General features: G+C 40.6%; 2 protein-coding genes across 5 annotated transcripts; both read right to left on the bottom strand.

The window, feature by feature from the left end:
* Positions 1-1,213: 1,213 nt before the first annotated feature.
* Positions 1,214-8,846, bottom strand: LOC118225065 (leukocyte elastase inhibitor-like). Of its 2 annotated transcripts, XM_035413079.1 has the most exons (8): positions 8,794-8,846; positions 8,413-8,590; positions 6,780-6,863; positions 5,803-5,943; positions 3,838-3,955; positions 3,138-3,280; positions 2,478-2,645; positions 1,214-2,292 (listed from the first exon to the last, which is right to left on the bottom strand). In XM_035413079.1, exons 2-8 carry the CDS (start codon positions 8,578-8,580, stop codon positions 1,810-1,812), a joined length of 1,305 nt encoding a protein of 434 aa, XP_035268970.1. In that variant the 5' UTR covers positions 8,581-8,590; positions 8,794-8,846; the 3' UTR covers positions 1,214-1,809. The 2 variants fall into 2 exon arrangements, with proteins under 2 accessions (XP_035268970.1, XP_035268971.1); XM_035413080.1 differs by lacking the exon at positions 5,803-5,943 and having other exon boundaries at positions 1,216-2,292; positions 8,794-8,829.
* Positions 8,847-10,291: 1,445 nt separating this feature from the next.
* LOC118226317 (leukocyte elastase inhibitor-like) lies at positions 10,292-19,805 on the bottom strand. 3 transcript variants are annotated; one of them, XM_035415858.1, is made up of 7 exons: positions 19,460-19,805; positions 18,985-19,162; positions 17,383-17,523; positions 12,935-13,052; positions 12,180-12,322; positions 11,190-11,357; positions 10,292-11,002 (listed from the first exon to the last, which is right to left on the bottom strand). In XM_035415858.1, the coding sequence occupies exons 2-7, from the start codon at positions 19,150-19,152 to the stop codon at positions 10,592-10,594; spliced, it is 1,149 nt and encodes a 382-aa protein (XP_035271749.1). In that variant the 5' UTR covers positions 19,153-19,162; positions 19,460-19,805; the 3' UTR covers positions 10,292-10,591. The 3 variants fall into 3 exon arrangements, with proteins under 3 accessions (XP_035271749.1, XP_035271748.1, XP_035271746.1); XM_035415857.1 differs by having other exon boundaries at positions 19,444-19,805; XM_035415855.1 differs by having other exon boundaries at positions 19,510-19,803.
* Positions 19,806-21,177: the final 1,372 nt, after the last annotated feature.

Below are 21,177 nucleotides of genomic sequence, written 5' to 3' on the forward strand. Positions count from 1 at the left end.
AGCCTGTCTGGGGTCATTGTCTTGCTGCAGTCTTAAACGCGGGCTGATGAGGTTGGAGGAATTATTTTGTGCACAGTCCGACTGAATCTATCTGTGTGCTTTCAAATTCATTCAACGTCTGCCATCCTTCATTAAATATCATCAATAAAGAGTAAGCCTGCGCCAGAAGCAGGCATACATGCCCAAGCTATGACACTACCTCATCAATATTTTACAGATGAGGGGGGCTGCTTTGGAGCATGGGCTGTTCCTTTCTTTCCCTGTGCTTTCAGCTTCCCCTCACTTTGTTAAAGGTTTATTTTGGTCTCATTTGTCCATAGAACTTTGTTCCAGAACGCTTCTGGCTCGTCTCCGTATTTTTCAGTGAATTATAATCTGGCCTTTAGAATCTTGCTGTTGATGAGAGGTTTGCATGTTGCAGTGTAGCCTCTATAATTCTGCTCTCCATTCATTTTATTATAGCTAAGTCTGTTGAGATCAAGGATCACTTTTTTGAGAGAGACATGGCCAAAATGGCAGCATGTAATAGAAAATAGACAACACAACGCAGACATTTGCAAAAACATAAAAACTCAAAGCAGTGTGAGAAGATGAATTTAATTTGAGATGCAGGGGAAAATATGGGGGGAGGGAAAGGGTGAAATGGAGAGGGAAGGTTAGGCTTAGTAGAGAGAATACTAAAAGGCTTAGTTATATGATTATAACATCACATACTATATAGTAAAACATCGACATTCTCCCAGCTCCTTCTTTCAAAGGTCATTGATTTGAGCTTTAAAATCATTTAAGGCAATGAGATCCTGCAAGTCTGAAAGTCTTTTGCGTATGGCGGCTTGTGATATTGTCACCCTCTGAAGTCTGTTGGTGAAATCACTATTGAGTTTTTCTTCACAGCTCAAAGGATTTGTCGGTCATCAAATGCAGTTGTCTTCCTTGGACAATCTGTATGATTATTTTTTCTGAGCCCGCCAGTGGTTTCTTTCGTTTTCAAGCAAACTGACTCCCAATTAAATCTCCACAGATAAAAACCAAGAATAAAGCGAAGGCTAGACAGTGCCCTGCTCTTTTATATGTGAACAATCCATGCAAAAGGAAACACTTTAGCAACAGTTAACACCTGTCAGTCCTCTGTTAACTTAATTTTGCACAGATGAAAATGGGGGACTCAAGAAAAAAACAGCAGTTTCTGTAAAATGGTAAAACATATATGCATGTAAATACCATGACATTAAAGCTGATTGTCTGTATTTTTGTCTCATATTCATCTTTTGATCACAAATACGAGTACCTTAAGGACATCGCAAAAATAACTACTTTCACTCTACTATTACCACACATTTGGAGTGCACTGCATATATTAATCCTTCACCATTGAATTTAGGTAAATGTTCAATGGTCATTTTGACATCAAATACACGTCAGCTGGCAAATACACGTCAGAGGAGAGTGCATGCTTTTCTACTCTCCCCCAAACTGGCTGCAGAGATTGCAGCTTAATCATTATTGCTTAAGTGTCACCTCTGATTGCCTGGGCACCAGCATTCTGCCTCAACTGGCTTTGCATGACAAATACTCCTCTGGTGCAATGACTGAGCAGCTCAAGTTAATAAGGCAACCTAAACAGTAGTTTAGCATACTTTTATTTTCACAAATGTGAAATGTGATATTGGCTATTGCTTGTTTTTTTTCAGTTTCTCAGTAAGTAAAATATAATTAATTAAATTAATTAAATGCATTAAACTTAAAAAGGGATACCATGGAATAGAAACTGTATATTGTAAAGAAGCATGATTTAGTTGATTACATTTTTTAAAACAAATGGCATTGCAGTACAGACTTTTTTTCTTTAGACTCCGGTTTGAAACTGGAATCTGTCGAGCAAGGGGAGCAGAAACGGCCATGGAAGAGGATGCTCTGAGTGGGGTTGTGTCTGATGAAGAACAGGAAGGGATGGTCTGCGATGAACATGAAACGATGAACTGGTCGATTGACAGATCGGACCGCCATGACAGCAGCAGTGGCAGCAGCAGCCTCTGTGCCCTCCTCATTCACCTCCACAAAGGACTTGTGCACCACTTTGGACACCACCAGTTCATTGTTGGGAGACATGCCAGAGAAGTCACTTTTGGACAAATCAAAGGCATCCTCCATGCCCATACTGACCAGAATTTTTTTCAGGTCATAAGTCTCTTCCATCTTGAACTTGGGCAGAGCCACATTTACCTTACGATTCGCCATCTTGTCAGACTGCGTCCACTGAATGAGCTTCGCGTACGTGAGCTCCGTTTCCAACTGCAGAAGGAAATGAGCAATTGGTCCAATTGTGAGTGAAGGATTGTCAAAGGCTAGAAAACTATCATATAATACCACATGTTCTCATACTCTGCCAAGTTCGAAACCACTGGGTAATGACTTGACTGCCTTGTAGGCATTATTATAGAGGTTAATAAGTTATTGTACACCAAATTCAGTCTTACCCTCACAAGCCCTGTGGAGTCATCTTCAATCTCTTGGGGCAGAATAATGAGCATGCTTAGCTCTTTACCAACATAGGGCATCTCCAGAATCTGACAGTTAACCTCTGGAATGAACGCATAACCAAATGTGGCCTTCTGGTGCATCATCTGCACTGGCTTACTTTCTTTCTGAAAAATTCAAAATGGCACAGAGCTTTCAGATATACTTTTTGAAATCAAAGCAGTGATATGTAGGTGATGTGACATTCCAGACATATGTCATGGTTAAGTGTGTGCCCTGAAGAGGTTGTTTTTCACTTAGAAAATCAACAAAACATGCAATTTGGCCAGAGGTACCCAACCTTTTGCATACCACTGTAAAACATAAAGTTCTAAAATAAAACACAAGAAAATAAAGCTGAATTAATCATTAAACATTCATGAAGTGAAACATTTCACTTTATGGTAAGGCTGGATCACTGGCTGACACTGCAACACGCAGGCACGATCATGCTTTGTCTGGAGTCAGTTCTTCTTTAACATTATCTTGGAAACTGATGTCAAGAAATTACAGTAGCCAAGTAACACCTGTGACTGAACATCAGAGGGGATAAACAAAACCCTTCTCTATGTCAGTGTAGGCCACAGTAATATGTAAACTGAGTAAGGAAGAGCAGTTACCTTATTCAGTTTGAATTGCACTTCCTTTGTGTCTGCCTCTTTGAATTTCTTGTCCCAATTACCCTTGAAATAGATAGCATTCACCAACACTAGTCTGGTCATATTGTCAACAGTCCCTTCTGACAGCAAGTTCTTGATTTTCTCTACAAGAAAGAATAATCCAGGGGAGATGTACAGTTGTGACTGTGTCACACAAGTATATTTAGTAAGATAAATTGCTACAGATATAGTGCATTACGCTTTGAATAATGCAGGTGTGGTTCATCATCAGGGGTGTGAAAAGTGCACAAACGGAACCTTCAATACCTACAATGTAAAATGCAGATCATAAATCTTTCAACAATAAAGAAAGCTTTCAGATGCCAAATATCCTGTATCATGAAGGTGAAAGAGATGTTACTTCATAACTGGAAAAGCCAAAGAAATCTCTTGATTACTGAAGCTCCTACACTACACGATCAGTTCAGTGAAATACACATGGTGTGACAGTACCTATGCATTTAAAATAAAAATAAATTCAATACAATATCTATAATATTGCACTATATTATCTACATGTTAAGCATGTCTAAAGACATTTTAATCTGGTTCATGATTTAAACAAGGCCTGATTGTTGCTGTAAAGCCTTCACATTCATTAAATACGTGGACAGAATATCAGCAAATTTCAAATGAAAAAGATTTCTGTAACTGCAGTTACCTTTAGTCTGCTTCTCCACCCAGCTGTTAATCTTCACCCTGGCATCCTCTGCTTTTGATATGAAGTCGGTGGTCTCCAGCTCAGCCTGATAGGACTTCTTTGTGTCCATAATGTATTTCTACAGATTCACAATGACAGCAAATGTTTAACGGTATCCTATGTTCTTGCCTGGCTTTCACCTAACAAGACCAGGTCAAAACCTAGTATATGGCTGGACCGAACCGGCTGACCAATGGTGTAACTTCATCACTCAGTCACAGACATGCGCGGTGTAACTTCATCACTCAGTCACTCAGTCACAGACATGCGCAGTGTAACTTCATTACTCAGTGACTCAGTCACAGACATTCACATGTATAGGGCTGGCTCTGCTGTTGCGGTCCAGCCAAAAATTACCAATGCTTTCTGTAGGTTAAATATAATCTCATAAGGAATTTTTGGAGGAAAATGAATTAATTTGTATTTGTTTCATTTTACCAGGAAAACAAGCAAAATGGCAATAACATATTATTATACAGTTGTGTAAACATGAGAATTAACAGCAGGGATTAACAGCAGAAGTCTTCAGTCACTGTTTCATGAATTATGTGCTCATAATCAGCACGCCAAATTTAAGGTCTTTTTGTAGATTTCTGCTATTTTAAAGTGCAGTGCATTTAAAGAGCTTTAAAAAGCACCAATACCATTTGCGGTACTATACATATAGGAATTCCTGTAGAGCAGACAGCTGAGGTAAGAAGAAAGCAGTTTAATTATTGCCTTAAAAATTAGTATATACCAGTGGATGGTTCCAGGTAGATTTAAGGATGTTAGTCCAGACCATTCATATAAAAGATAGTGCTGGTTTAGCGATTTCGCACCAGTACTAAAATTTAGTGCAATATGCAAACCTGCACCTAAGGTAAGAATGTAAATGCACTTCCATAGTCTAAAAAGGGAAAAGTAACTACAGGGTGACTCATTATCTCCGAAAACAAAAAAGCCTAACTTTGTGAAAAACACAGAGCTGCACAGTACAGCAATGCTTAGCATGCATATTATGAGTTGAGCTACACTTCAGTGTTCTCACAGGTCAACTTATGAGTTTGACACAATGCACAAAGTCATTTGCACACTGAAGTCTTACATTGGCTTAACATCCTAGATTTTGTGTTGTAAGTGCCAATTCCTATGAGTGATTTTGTTGTGTTTGTGAATTAGCCTTACTATCAGTAAGTGGTTCATCACACCTGAATCTTAACAACCAATCAAGGCAGCTCTCTGCTATGCCTACCTGTCAAACATGTTGCTGTGTGTTCACAGCACTGCCAGAGCAGGTAGGGTGGGCAGCGATCAGATACGAGCACAGAAGAGGGAGCAAAGACAGTGCTAAAGCTAGACCTCAAAACAACAGGAAACTCCAGTACTGCCTTGTCATCTTATGTTTAAAAACTTTAAAACAATTGTTTTTACTCCGAATCTGACAGTAAGATATTCAGATAATGAAAAAAAAAAAAAATTTTTATTAGTAAAATCAGATGAAACCCAATAAATTAACTTGTAGCTGCAAAAGCAGCTGATGTAATGTGATGTGATGTGACTTGTGACTAGTGACAAGCTGGCTAGCCTCAAAATGACACAAAACTCTGGTGCTAGCGAGCCATCTTACATTTAAAACTATATTTTATATTTTATGAATTTGGCATTATACAGATTATGAAAGCCAAGATATTGTTCTGCAAAAATAAGATGACATAAACATTGATTTATATGAAATTGCCCACAGTGACATCCAACTGATTGTTGTATGACAGAACTGCACATGGCTCTCTCTCCAGTACACAGCATGTGCATGTGTCTGGAGGGAGGGGCTTTGGAAGGAGAGCTGATAGGAGAGGGTGGAATGTTTTTTTTTCTTTCTTCAAAATCTAGCTCTCTCTTGCTAGTTTCTCCAAACTTACTACACCTATAAACAAAGAATGTTACCTCCACAAACTTGTAGGACTGCTCCCCATATAAGCGGTTTGCCAGGCTCAGTGCATACGGGGCACCCTCTTTGTTTAGTTCAGACATCAGTTTGCCGAATAGAGCATGAATGTCATCGTCAGCTTTGTGAGAGTGGAGAGACTGGAGACAGGTACAGAAAAAGACTTTGAGACTCTGTAAAATGGTTTCCTTACAGAAAGTACAAGCAAGGTATAAAACTGCTTCAATGTCTTCTGAAAAAAAAAAAACACTTTATCTTCCTAACACATGTAAATGTATAAATCCAACTCAAATAATCAATTTGGTTAGTCCATTAACACGTTCCATTTTAACAGAAGTACACTACATGGTCAAAAGTATGTGGACATCTGACATTTGTTCCAAAATGATGGGTATTAATATAGAGATGGTCCACCCTTTGCAGCTGTAACAACCTCCACTCCTCTGGGAAGGTTTTATACTAGATGTTGGAGCATTGCTGCAGGAATTTTCTTCCAGTCAGCCAGAAAAGCATTAGTGAGGTCGGGCACTGATTGGGCGATTACTCCTGGCTTGCAGTTGGCTTTCCAATTGATCCCAAAGGTGTTGGAATGAGTTGAGGTCAGGGCTCTGTGCAGGCCATTAAAGTTCTTCCATATTGAACTTGACAAAACCATATGTGGACCTCAATGTGTGCCCGTTAGCATTGTCAACCCCAAACACACACAAAGTTCCCAGAAAGTTGGAAGCACAGAATCATTTAGAATGTCATTGCATTAAGATTCGCCTTCACTGGAACTAAGGGGACTAGCCCAATAATGAAAAACAGCCCCAGACCAAGGGGTATCCAGATATGTTTGGTCATATAGTGTACCTCAGAAATAGCTCACCAGTCACCCAATTGTTAATACAAAACCCACTGTTAACACAACTTATAGGGATTCCATCCATGCAGTTAGTAACTCCAGCACCAGCAACTTTTTTATCACCTTACACACCTCCGTTGGAAGCTGGGGTTTTTGTACTTCCTGTAGCAGTCCAGGGTTAAGATCAGGTGTCTTTTCTTTCGTAAAGCCAAGCACCTGCAGCATCAACAACATTTTCAACACTGTGATGACAGTTACAAGTAGAGACATCTTTTTTTCTGTAAATACAAATTACATTGTGTGAATAATCCTGTATGCATTATACCAAGTTTTGTCAACATATCCTTACGAACTTGTGAGAATAATGTGGATTGAGCATATACTTAAAACAAAACAAAACAAAAAAAAAACAACAACAAACTTTGCAATAGAGAACATTTGAGAGACAGAGTATGATTATTGGACATTTAGTAGCAGTCTCTTTGCAAGCCCCAAGTATGGGAGCCACCCACACATGTATCTCAAACAGAACTGTGCAGAAATGACATCACAAAAGACAAGAGGTGCCCTGCCCTGTACACACCCATGTCATAACCTGAATTCCACACGGGCACTCAGCCACTGCTTGTTGTAAGTGCTTGTACACTTATGATCCTGTTGCAGCATGCAGTGTAACATCCAGTTGACTTTGACTTCTAACCAGATAATATTCTGGTTCAACCACTTATTTTTACAAAGATATTTAAATACAATACAAATAACTGGATATAAGACTTTCAGCCACTCTTCTAAATGAGAAATTGAACAAAATTTTATTGTATCATTAATATGAAACGTATGTGTACATTAGCAATAGCATGCCATTGGTGACTTTATTAGCTTTGGGATTTCAAATATACAAAAAATTCAATCAAGAAAGTTAGCACATGAATACAGTGTTCACATCCTTTAAACTTTAACATAAGATAGTGTCATAATGCAGCTATAACTGTGTAGCTCTCTCCTCAAATCCCCACTGTTCCTTAAAATTATTCACCCTGCTAAAGGTCAAAATGATAATGACTCACTCTCAGGTTCTGCCTACTCTCAGACAGAGTGCTTACGATTATTCACCCTGCTAAGGGGTAAGCTGTGTAAGATGGTAATGACTCACTCACAGACTCTGAAATCATAGCTAGCTACATTATTCTTCCACAACACAGTGCATGCGCTAATATCCAGCCTTCAAGCATGCAAAACAAAAGGCCTGGCAACACCGTCACTCTATGTCCAGCCAAGTGATAATGCCCAGCCCCTTCGTTTGTATTCAGTGAGAGTGGCAACCTGTGACACCCGTCCATGGACTGTAAGTAACCGGCTGTTGTAGTCTTTAGTAAAGCAGGTACCTGGAGCATGCTCAGTAGTTTGGGGCTACCTCTCTGCACTCACTACAGTTATAGAGCTAGCTGAGAGCACCTTTTAAGCATGAGGACAGCTACTCTTCTACAGGTAAAAGTGTCTGGTGGAATTCCCCTTTAAGTCTATGAAAAATAAAAAATAAGAGTATTTTAATGTGGGGGGAAAAAACCATGTGGCAAAGCAGCTATTTTGCATAAGATGCCCATAAGAATAACTCATTCGGTAAGTCATCTCAATGGATAATGCCTTCCAACATAACTTATACTGAGGTTGCTAATGTACTGTAAGCATTCCCCCTTACACAGAATGTGTAATGCAGTAGTGTGTTGGGACGTCTGAGAGTGGCACTGTGTCCGGGTGAACTCACCTTGGACATCTGTGTAGCTGTGTTGCCCCGGGCGCCCATGTATACCATGGCCAGAGCAGAGGAGATGCTGAGTGGCGAGTAGAAGATGTTGTCCGCTTTCTTAATCGGACTTATCTTCTTAAACAGGTCCAGGGAGAAGTTGGTGTTTGCAGCAATCAGTGACTCCATTGTTGGTTTCCTGGGAGGCAAGTATTTTTACAATGAAATGCATCATGCAATAGGAACAAAATTAGTCATTTTTTGCGGTAGAATAGCATGCAAAGAGAGGTAAATCTATAGCTGTACTTGCACACATGAAACACTAATATTTTCTTGCTGGATAGGAATAAAAACCATTCAGAGTTGGGGGTAGCTTATGCTATGGTAATAGTTACCACTTACTGTTTTCTTGAACAACGAGCCAGTCGGTGCCTCTGACAGTTTACTCCTAAATAAACTTAGACTGATCTTCAGCACATAGTATATTAGCAGATGAATCATACAGGGTGGAGCAGTATACCTTTAGTTTAGCGATGGTCATGGAACAATATGTTCTATTTTGCTGCCGGGTTAGCAAGTTTCTCCACAATGGAATTTTGTTCCTGTATAACTGGATGTTGCAGAACACAATAAAATAATGATTAGATTTTATATAAATATATTAAACCTGAATTACAAAAGCTTTGTCAAAGAATGTACGTTTTAAATATGGGTAGTGGGGTGGGGGGGGCTGTACAGGAATGTGATATGTCATAGCAGCTTGCCAGATTATTTTTTTTTTGGGAAAAAGGTGTTGATATTTTTCGCATAATTCACAGCCGTTGAAGGAAACTGTCATACTGACATGCTGACTTGCTCGACTGACAAGGCCTGTGTTCTTTTTTGAAATCCCAAAGGGAATGAGGAGTCACCAATAGCATGAATTTTAATGTTTACATAATTTTCATATTCATATTAATGTTACAGTAAGTTTTTTTTTTACTTCAATTTCTCATCTACAGCAGTGGCTGAAAGTCTAATATCCAGTCATTTCTCCTATGTTATACACCTTTGTAAGTCTGTGAGGTTGAACCAAAATATTGTTTGGTTAAAAGCCAAAGTCAACTGGCTGTTAATTTGCATGCTGCAACAGGGTTTTGAGGGCAGTCGTCCAACATGACATCGCTTTATGGAATGGCTAAATGCAGAATTCAAGTTATGAAATGGGTGTGTTCAGGGATAGGCAGCACTTGTGCAATCATTTTTACACAGTACTGTTTGAGATACATAGGCAGGTGCCCTTGAGGTTTTCTTCACAGCTCTTTGGGTTCATCTGTAATCAGATACAGTAGGCTTCCTTGGACCATCTGTACGGTGTCCGGCAGTGGTTTCTTTCTTTTTCGCAACTCTTTCAAAACCGCTATACTTGACATACCCAGTGTCTGTGCTATCCTCCAAATTGAATTTATCTGTTCTCCCAGTTTACAGATCAGTAGTTTTTGGCCATAGTTCATTCTCTGGTTATTATGATGGTGTATGACTCTCCAAAGGTAAAACCAAGATTAGCCACTCTCTGCTTTTATGCATGGACAATCCTCACCAGTCATCTGTAAACTTAATTTTGCACAGACGAATAGGAAGCCACTCAACACAAAAACAGCTGTTTGCATAAAATGGTATAACTTATACATATGTAAATACCATGAAATAAAAGATTGTCTTTTTCTGTCTCATATTTTTTTAGTTCAAATTAATGCCTTAAGTATACAGCAATAAATAAATAAATAAATAGTTCTACCATCAGCATACTTTTAGACGGCACTGTACATATTAATCCTTCACTATTGCTTCTTCCAGGTGTGCATGAAAAGGACTCCTCTGATGCAATGGTTGAGCAGCTAAGTTAAAGCACCCTTCACAGTAAAGATTTGCACACTTTTATTTTTGCAATCGGAAAACGTGATATTGGTCATTCCATGCCATTTAGTGGCTTGTGAGTGATAGACAATGATTAGGTATGAAATACTCTTAGTAATTAAGCCAGCAGTAAACTTTAAAGAGGATGGCATAAAAATACTGTAAATGAATACAATGTACTGCAAGAAACATGCTTTAGTTGATTACATTCTTTTAAGGCAAACAGCATTACAGAGCCATTTAACGTACAGACTTTATTTCTTTAGACTTCAGTTCATAACTGGAATCTGTTGAGCTTCAGACTTCATGGGGAGCAGAAACGGCCATAGAAGAGGATGCTCTGAGTGGGGTTGTGTCTGATGAAGAACAGGAAGGGATGGTCTGCGATGAAGCTAACTGGTGGTATCAACATTCCACACTGTAACTGCACGGATATGAAAGTGGCAGCAGCGGCCTCTGTGCCCTGCTCATTCACCTCCAAAAAGGACTTGTGCACCACTTTGGACACCACCAGTTTATTGTTGGGAGACATGCCAGAGAAGTCACTTTTTGACAAATCGAAGGCATCCTCCATGCCCATACTGATCAAAATATTGTTCAGGTCATAAGTCTCTTCCATCTTGAACTTGGGCAGAGCCACATTTACCTTACGATTCTCCATCTTGTCAGACTGCGTCCACTGAATGAGCTTCTCGCACGTGAGCTCCGTTTCCAACTGTAGAAGAAAAGGAGCAATTGGTCCAATTGTGAGTGAGGGATTCTCAAAGGCTCGAAAATTCTATCATATAATACCACAGGTTCTTATACTCTGCCAAGTTCGAAAAAACTGGGTAATGACTCAACTGCCTCGTAGGCATTATTACAGAGGCTATTAAGTTATTGTAAACCAAATTCAGTCTTACCCTCACAAGCCCTGTGGAGTCATCTTCAATCTCTTTGGGCAGAATAATGAGCATGCTCAGCTCTTTACCAAGGTAAGGCATCTCCAGAATCTGACAATTGACCTCTGGAATGAACGCATAACCAAATGTGGCCTTCTGGTGCATCATCTGCACTGGCTTACTTTCTTTCTGAAAAATTCAAGATGATCCATGAGCTTTCAGATGGACTTTTCAATCATTGCACAATATCAAAGCAGTGATATATTGTATATGCACTGTAAAATAATATTGCAGAAATATGTCATGCTTAAGTATGTACCCTGCAGGGGTTGTATTCATTTCCTTTAATGTAGAAAATAAAAAACATGCAATTTGACCAGTGGCGCCAAAACGTTTGTATACCATTGTAAAAGGAATAAGGAAATAAGAAAATAAAGCTGAATGTTTTACATTCAACTCTCATGGAGGTAAACACTTGGCTGGTGCTGCAACACTACACACACATGTAGAGGAGAACAGCAATCATGCTCAGTCTGGAGTCTAATCTTCATTAACACTACCATGGAAACTGATCAAGAAATTACAGTAACAAAGCAACACCTGTGACTGAACATCATAGAGGATACAAAATGGTGTTATTTTATAGCCAATTGTCAAGAGCAGAGTAATTAAATGTGAGAACATTATTCACTCAGGTCTCACACAGATTTCCTTTTCTCTCACGCAAAAATCTGAATGCACACACATACTCTTCAAGCGAGAGAACAGCAAGTTTGTGTGAGAGTACAGTATATTTCGGAGTGCATGTACAGTGTAAATCTGAGGGCGTACATACATTTTTTCATGAGAGAAAAGGAAATCTGCATGAGAGCTGAATGAATTAGTAATTACTTTGGTCTTGACAACTGGCAGTAAAATAATAAAACCTTCTCTGTGCCACTGTAGGCGACAATTCTAAATTGTTTTGCAGTCAAACAGTAACCTGGAAACTGAGTAAGCAAGAGCAGTTACCTTATTCAGTTTGAATTGCACTTCCTTTGTGTCCATCCCATTGAATTTTTCGTGCCAGTCGCCCTTGAAATAGATAGCATTCACCAACAGCAGTATGGTCATATTATCAATGCTCCCTTCTGACACCAAGTTCTTGATTTTCTCTACAAGAAAGCATAATCCAGTGGAGATGTACAGATGTGACTGTGTCACACAAGTATATTGAGTAAGATATATACAGCTGCAGATATAATGCACTATGCTTTGAAAAACGCAGGTGTGGTTCACTGTCAGGGGTGTGAAAAATGCAAATGGAGCCTGCATCACCTACAATGCAAAATTCTGAATAGAAAAACTTTAAACAACAAAGAAAGCCAAGTATTCTGTATACTAAGTGTGAAAGAGCACTTCATATCTGGAAAAGCAGAAAAATGTATAAATCGCTCAATAAGCCCCCACTGTATACAGATTTCAGTAAAATGCACATGAAGTGATCTATCTATGCATCCAAAAAATGTACTTTCATGTCAATGTCTATAGAATACACATTACCTACATGTTAAGCATGTTTGAAGATATTTTAGTCTGGTTCTTGGTTCATACAATGACTGGTTGTTCTGTAAACATTCATGAACACACAAAACATGAGGTAAAACAATGTGAACTGGTAACAGCCAACAGCCTTCCTCATCTTGATCATTTCAGTGAAATCTGTAGGACAGAAATTTCAAATGAAAGTCTCCTGCACCTGCACATGGGTGTGTAACTGCAGTTACCTTGAGTTTGCTCCTCCACCCAGCTGTTAATCTTCACAATGGCATCCTTTGCATTTGATTTGAAGTCAACGGTCTCCAGCTCCGCCTGATAGAACTTCTTTGTATCCATAATGTATTTCTACAGATTTCACGAAGACAGTAAATGATCATCTGTTCTGTGTTCTACTCTGGCTTTCACCTAAAAATGATAAATGCTTTAACCAAGAGGTTAAATATAATCTGATTAAGAATGTTCGGCAGGAAAATGTACCCATTTTTATTTGTTTTATTTTACCAGGATGACAATCAAAAGCAATAAAAATGGCAATAACATATTATTATTTACATATTGTAAACAGGGACATTAACAGCAGGGCTTAACAGCAGAAGTACACATCAGTCACTGTGTCATGAATTCTGTGCTTATAATCATCGTGTCTCGTTTAAGGTCTCTTTGTAGATTGTTCCAACTGTACAGTGTAGTCCAGAGTCCAGTAATTATAAAAAGTACCACTTCACTAGAATGAAGGTGATACCTTTAGGAATTCCTGTAGAGCAGACAGTTGGGGTACGAAGGAAGCAGACTAATTATTGCCTTTTAAATGAATACATACTAGTGGATGGCTCTACACAGATTTACGGATGACATTCAAGACCATTTATGTAAAAGACAGTCGTAATTTAGCAATAAAGCACCAGTAATAAAATGTATGTAAGTAAAATGTGTGCACACTGAAATCTTAAATTGACTTAACACCCTAGTCTTTGTAGTGAATGAGTCAATTTCTACGAGTGATGACTGCTCTTATGGAATTGTTAGTCTTACTAACAGTGACTGGTTCATGAGGGACCACCACAAAAATAGAAAATAACCATTCACTAATGTGGAAAAAAGACAAAATGCACAGAACTTCATTAAGCTATGAAAAGAATGGTTCACTTCCGGAAACAACGACTACAAACTCAAGCTGGATAGAGAAAGAAATAGCTTGGCAGATTAACAGTTTGTGACTTTTTGCACCTTTGAGCATGTTATATTGGCTAAGGTTCAGATACATTGGCCTATATCATTAAAAAAAATGATGGATGTAGTTTCCATGAAAGGAAGAAAATAGTGAATATGTTGTAATGTTAATGACAATCCAAAGTCCTGATGGCTTGGATTTGCATTTGGACAGAATGGTAGAAAGTCAAAACAATTAAATGGACTCACCTGAAACAGATGGAAGGTTTCCTTTCAGATTGTGTAAATTTCAGTTCTATAACTTGTAATGGAGCCCTGTTCGGAACTTTGGTTCAATAACAATGTTTTAGTCTTTATGCGTAACATTTGGTTTGGTCAAAAACAGATTGATCTAATTGTACAGGTGCATACCACGCTGAGTGCAAAATAGCTACAGCCATTAATTTTTGTTCCATAAATCTATCCATATGGAGTGCTACCAGCACACTCTTAGTCAGGCCTAGTGCTGCATTACAATAGCAGGAATTCTTGTTTCACCAAATGCACTTTGCTTTCCTCCATTCACTGAAGAATATGAAAAAAAAAAACTAAACAACTGACACTGTGCCAGATTGCATGGAGAGTGCATGGAGGTCATTGACTTGCTTAGCTGAAGCTAGAGCGAGTAGCAATGCTGTCTTGAGAGACAACAATTTTAACTCTCTCATTTATAGGCTCAAATGGCTGTAGAGACAGAGCCTCCCACACCAGTGATAAATCCCAAGCGCAATAAGGTTATGCCTCTCACAGGCTAAGCCCAAATAGCTATTCGCCCCGGGCGGGGGTGGTGTATTTCCCCGTTCGCCTGAGACAGGAGGTCCATGAGCAACGGCAGTGCGCATGGCTGTGCATAAAGAAGAGGGATAATCTTGGGAACCAGGAAGTAGCAAGAATAAAAGCCATGTTGGGGATCACTCCTTTGTGTAAGAGAGAAGAAGAGATTTCCTCCTGTAAAACATGGGCCATACTCTCTTTGGTTCGAGAGTAAATGACTCCATTGAAACTTGGTGATTTCAATCTGAACTGGAGTCTGTAGCCTTTGGCTATTGTGCTCAGGACCCATTCTGGGGTTGACGCAGCCTGCCAAGCTGCAATGCGGCTTGTGAGTGCTCCTGTCGGTGTGGAGGACTGCGGGGGAAATTTGGCCGGGTGAGGCCAAATCGAATAATGGGGTCGGTGCTCCACCTAGTGGCGGAACCAGGGGAGGCCTTGTGTGTTTTAAAGAGAATATTTTCACAGTTTCTTTTGGCCTTTCAGGGCAGAAGCCTTTATTAGAAATGGCCTGGTGTTGTTCTCCACACTGAATGTGGGTAACACTACCTGTGTGGCTAGAACAGAGTCTCCCTCTCTGGGCGTTGAGAGAGAGGACTGAGGCTGGGGGACACGGGAACTGGTGCCCTGACCACTGCGAACATAGGGGTGGGAATCCCTGGGGGGAAAGGGGCCCTCCCCCTGAACTGGAAGTCTCCTCTTCTTGGAGAGGGGAGATGAACATGTGTCGACGGGGCTGGTCACCCCAGAACATGGATTTAGCCCCCCCCCCCCCCAGCGGGGAAGCCGGTTAGGCAGGCCACTTCCGCTTGGGGTCAGCGGGGGTGGGTGATGGTTTCTTCACTGCTGGCCTAGGGTTTTCCTGGGGCTTGGCTCTGCCCTGACCCGGTTGGGCATGGCGGTTCACAGCCGGAGGCGATGCGCCTCTTCTCACTGTCGGGCAGACCAGAGAGATTAAGCCACAGGGCCCGCTCACCAGCTACAGCCAGGGCTATGGAGCGACCGCAGGCCTGGACACACAGGCGAGCATTGTACAGGAACCAGGTCGTTAACAGTGAAAATCTCTTGCCACAGTATGGGGGAAGGGCTCCCCTTCTCGAGCTGTTTCCCCATGTCCTCTATCAGCTCGGCTTGGAAAACCGAGTGTAGAGAGGAGACATTGAGGGCTCGAATAGCGAGGGTTGAGGACCTGTAAGAAGCCTGGTGAATGGAGGCTGTGAAGCAGTCCATCTTCTTTGGTAGAGTGGGCTTTTGTGGCGCCAAAAGCCCTCCCTGCATGGGGTTCAGGTGTCAAGCTATGGAGGGTTCGCCAGCTGGAGGTTCCCCCATGGCATGTCTTAGACTTCTAGGCCGGAAAGCCCGAGCTTGAAGTCATAGGTGTCCTTCCAATGGTGCCCCATGTGTTTAGTACAGGCGGGAAGGACTGGGAAAAGCTGTAAACATCCTGCTCCTTGGGCGTTAGCCGTCCCCATAGCTGGTGCTAACTGGGCGGAAAGAATGGCGTCCTCCTCGCCTGAGTCTTTACATGCAATTGGCGTGTCGTCATGCTCCAACTCAGGCGCCCCTTCCTCCAGTACAGGGATACCGGAGAGGGAGAGGGGAAGGCCCAACATGTCTGGGTCGGACTGGTCAGCCCTGCTCAGGGTCGGAGGGGCCGTAGTGCAGTCGTCCTCTTTATCGGAGTCCTCCTGACCAAGGTTGTTGCCGTGGGTAGCTGTGACTCTCAGTCTCCGCCACCGCAGCCTCCTGGGCAAAGCCAAGCAGTGGCTGCAACTCTCCGGAGTGTCGAGGCATGTTGAAAACCCAAGCACATGACACAGAGAGGATGGGTATCTTTGGCGGCGATGAGAGCACCGCAAGCGGCCGGGCAGGCTCGCGAGTGCAGCTCTTCGGAGAATTCAAGAGAGACGGGAATAGAAAAAGCCATGTAGCGGGGAGCTAGCAGGCTGGCTAAGCGAATAAAGGCATCATGGGTGGCTGGCTTTAAGCACTAGAAGGCTAGCGTGGTTGGCTAGCAGTCCTGTTCCGCGTTAGCGTGAGCAAGGGGGTGTATCGAAGGCATGGACTGCCTGATACAGAAGGGAGCTAGCTTGTGAGGGCAGCAAGCTAGCGAGCTCATCAGCACTGACCGAACTCTCAAACCTTTCACGTCCGGCGGAGGCCGATCACAGGATATGTTCTCCTGCGGACAGTTAAGTGATAAGGTTCTTGTTGTGAGATGCAAGATTGAGGCTGTGAGCTCAGTTTGGATGATCGCAAGAAGCGAATGTCAACTGATGAGTAGTAGCACTATAGCGTCCTATAGGCTCTAACAAGGGCGATGCCTCCTGTACCATTGGACGCGCTGGACTTGGTGCACTTGGATGCTTCTGAGGAGTCATGACCAAATGTCATTCCCCATAGGTGGATCTCGAACACAAGATGAAAGAGAACCAGTCTCGAAAATTCTACTTATGATTTGCCTGGTGAGCATCAGTGACTACAGGTTGGAATCTTACAGCACAGAAACTGCTACTGAAAGTGAGGGGATGGCACATTACAGCAATATTGCTTGATTTAAACACACATCAGTGTTCACCTGATCCTGCAGGAATCAATTGGTACAATGTCGTATGCTCACTGAGCATACTTACACTTACAAGTATTTATAAGAATTGGCAAATGTGAACACTAAACACAAGAACAAAAATGTTACCTCCTCAAACTTGAAAGACTTCTCCCCATACAGGCGGTTTGCCAGGCTCAGCGCATACGGGGCACCCTCTTTGTTCAGTTCAGACATCAGTTTGCTGAATCTAGCATGAATGTCCTTCTCAGCTTTGTGAAAGTGAAGAGACTGGTGACAGGTACAGAAGAAGACTTTGAGACTCTGTAAAATGCTTTCCTTACAGAAAGTGCAAGTAAGGCATAAACTGGTTCAGTTTCTTCTGATTAAAAAAAGCCTTTATCTTACTAACACATCAAAATACAAAACCCCAACTGATTATGTGCCATGATTATACCATGACCACTTTCCATTGTAACAAAAATACCTAATTTCACATGAGCAGTAGAACAATTGTGATGAAACTGGATCTTTATTCAACTCTAATAATCCCAAAGAAGAACAAGAAAGATGGAATGATGAAAAGGAAAGGGATGTTTAATAATTTTTTCCCTTTACAAAAGTGTCAATCTGTCTTTTTATCTGTAAGTCTATTACAAATAATATTTTCTTTGTTTCTTGTTTATCAGACAACAGATTTGTGAATATACATTTTATACTTGAGATTTACATTTAAAGACATACATCTTTAAATGTTTAACACATGTGTTTTGTTCATTTAAACTGTGGCTTTTAGAACTTCATGTACCCTTTAAACGGGAGGGATAGACACTCAGGAAGTGGAGGGAAAGGCTGTGAATTATGAGCACAATATCGACATATTTTCCACAGTATGAAAATATAAAAAATGTAACATGTGCAATACGTGGTATGAGCCTGATGTCACACAAAAATAAAATACCAAGCTAAAATTTTGTGAGTTTCCAGTTTGATACCTGCCATTACAAATCCCTCAATCTGTTTCCTACAGTAGTAGATAGCTGCCTATTTAACAGCATTTTCAGATTATTCACCTTACTAAAGGGCAAGACAATTGTGACCCACTAGCTACACCCTTCCACCATACAGGGTCTGCTCTTATGTCCAGTGACTTCAAGCATACAAAATAAAAGCCTTTGCAAGATATTCAGGCTAACTATTTTGTGAAATCAGTTTCACTGGCATCTGTGGTCGACAATGACTTCAGATAACAAAATGAAGACAGAATCCAAGGTGAATAAAAAATTCAAAAATGACATGAGTAGTGCTGCTCTGGAATAAGACTTAGTCCTTTTGCGTGAAATGTGGCCCATGATCTACTGTGCATTTACGGATCTATAGAGAACACATGCTTTTTCCTGTAAATTGGCACTTGTGGACTTTAAAAACATTTACTCAGTTGGAAAACACAAACAAAGGAACGGGGTAAAATCAAAGATATCCCAGTTTCTTTTGTACTGTATCGCTGCTTTTACTGAATGTGCCAAAAGCTAGACTCAGAATTAGAAGTTTAGTACATTACATGGAACATTTGAGAATAACATGATGCAATAAGATTCTGGGATACTGTTGAGAAGGATTAATTTCCAAAATCTGTTACACTGACTTTGCTGAAGTACAGTAAGCTTACTCCCTCACACAGAATATATCTCTGTATTAATGCAGTAGGGTGTTGGGATGTCTGAGAGTGGCACTGTGTCCTGCTGAACCCACCTTGGACATCTGTGTAGCTGTGTTGCCCCGGGCGCCCATGTACACCATGGCCAGAGCAGAGGAGATGCTGAGTGGTGAGTAGAAGATGTTGTCCGCTTTCTTAATCGCACTTATCTTCTTAAACAGGTCCAGGGAGAAGTTGGTGTTCGCAGCAATCAGTGACTCCATTGTTGGTTTCCTGGGATGCACACATTTCAGAATTAAATACATCATGCAGTAGGAACTAAATATAATTTTGCTGCAGGAAAACTATAGCTTCGCATGCACATATTAAACACTCATACATTCGCTTGTTGGATAAAAACGAAAAGTTCAGACAGGCAGACTATGATGGGACTGTAATGACTGTTGTGTCTTTGTATGTAGCTGTATGTATTGGCAAGTGTATAACTGTCTGTCAAAGATCTGTTAAAAGAATGTCTCGCCAAGAGTCGGTACCACTTTAAAGTGGTTGAATACCCTTTAATAATGTTACCGTAGTGGAGTGTTACATTCCAGTCAGTTAGAGATGTGAGCTAAGCTTACTATTTCACAGAACGAGTACTTCGCATCTGTCGTCGTTTTATTTCCGGAATACTGCTGGGAAGTCTATTGCTGGGAAGTCTACTGCTGTGAAGTCCTCCCCCTCCCCTTCCCTCTCCCTCTTCCCTATGGGTTTCGTTTTTACAGAAAATGATGTCTGTGGTTAACGTGAACCGAAGAGACATTCACGTTTTGTTCTATGCGATACTTGCTGGTACTTGTTGCTAACAAGGTTTTAAAAAAAACGAAACGGCTTCGAAACAAATACAGTTCATTGCATTTAATGTACGTTAGCCAGCTAGCTAGTTAGCGCAATACAAAAAAAAAAAGGAACCACGCCTTTAGATAATCTAAAATTGGGAAATCCCGGCAGTAAGGCTGTACTGCGCATGTTGATCATATTCACTGGTGTATATAGAGTTCAGTGATGTGGAGGGCAAAACATTTGCACTCTCATTAAAGTGAAAGAGGAATATCATTGACAATATATAAATGGACGGGACTGTGGCCGATTGTATCACTCATCATCGGTCTTTCATGCAAATGATACCGAGAACGCGCATAACGAAGCAACAAATAGAAAAAAGCATAAAATACGAATCAGAAAACATGAATATCCAATATTATAAATATAAAACATAAATAATAAAATATGCATTCTATTTAAGACATAACATAAAACCGAGTTCTAACTGTGGTTGGTTGGCACAATTATTTTGGGGGTGTACAAACCAACCCTGGTATAGGTGTGCAGTTAATAATGTGTTCACGCGTGAATTAATTGACTCTCATGTCCTGCCGAAAATACACGATGCTCCATTTTTTGTACTATCCTTCTGAATAAATGATTCTGTTTTCTCAGCTGACAGATTTGTTGTTTTTCATCCAGTTCTCTGGTCTTCATGATGTATGCCTCCAAATGCAATTTCCACTGTTAAAAACAACGCTAAAACCAAGATGAGACACTCACTGCTCTTTTACTTGTGAACTATCCATGCAAACATCTGGGCAATAGTTGACACCTGTCAGTCATACACTAATTTAATTTTGCACAAATGAAAATAGGGAGACTCAACTAAAAAATAGTTTTTCATAAAATGGTAAAACAGACGCATGTAAATACCACTAAATAAAAGCAAATTGTCTGTTACTTTTGCCTCATTCATCTTTTGATCTCAAATCTAAGTACCTTAAGTACATACTGTAGCAAAAATAACACATTCATTCTATCATTGCCATACATTTGGAGAGCACTGTGCATATTCATTCTTCTCTATTGGTCACCTAAATAATTTTATGAAATGCATGTTGACTAATCCCTGTGATAGATTGACGTCCTGTCCAGGGTATATTCCTGCCTCTGTCCAATGTACGATGGGATAGTCTCCAGCACACCCGCGACCCTGATCAGGATAAGTGGGTATAGATAATGAATGGATGGATGGATGTTGACTTATTGAATTTATGTAAATGTTTAATGGTCATTTTGATATAAAACTCTACTTCATCTCTGCTTGAAGAGGTAATGTAATGTGAAAAGAAGCAGCTGGCATCCAAACATTACAGAGGAGAATGCATCCTAATCTACGCTCCCCCACATTGGCTGCGGATATTGGAGCATGATCGTCACTGCATCAGTGTCTATTGGGAACATCAAAATGAAATTGTGAA

The sequence above is a fragment of the Anguilla anguilla genome, chromosome 4 (assembly GCF_013347855.1).
Source record: "Anguilla anguilla isolate fAngAng1 chromosome 4, fAngAng1.pri, whole genome shotgun sequence".
Lineage (NCBI taxonomy): Eukaryota > Metazoa > Chordata > Actinopteri > Anguilliformes > Anguillidae > Anguilla > Anguilla anguilla.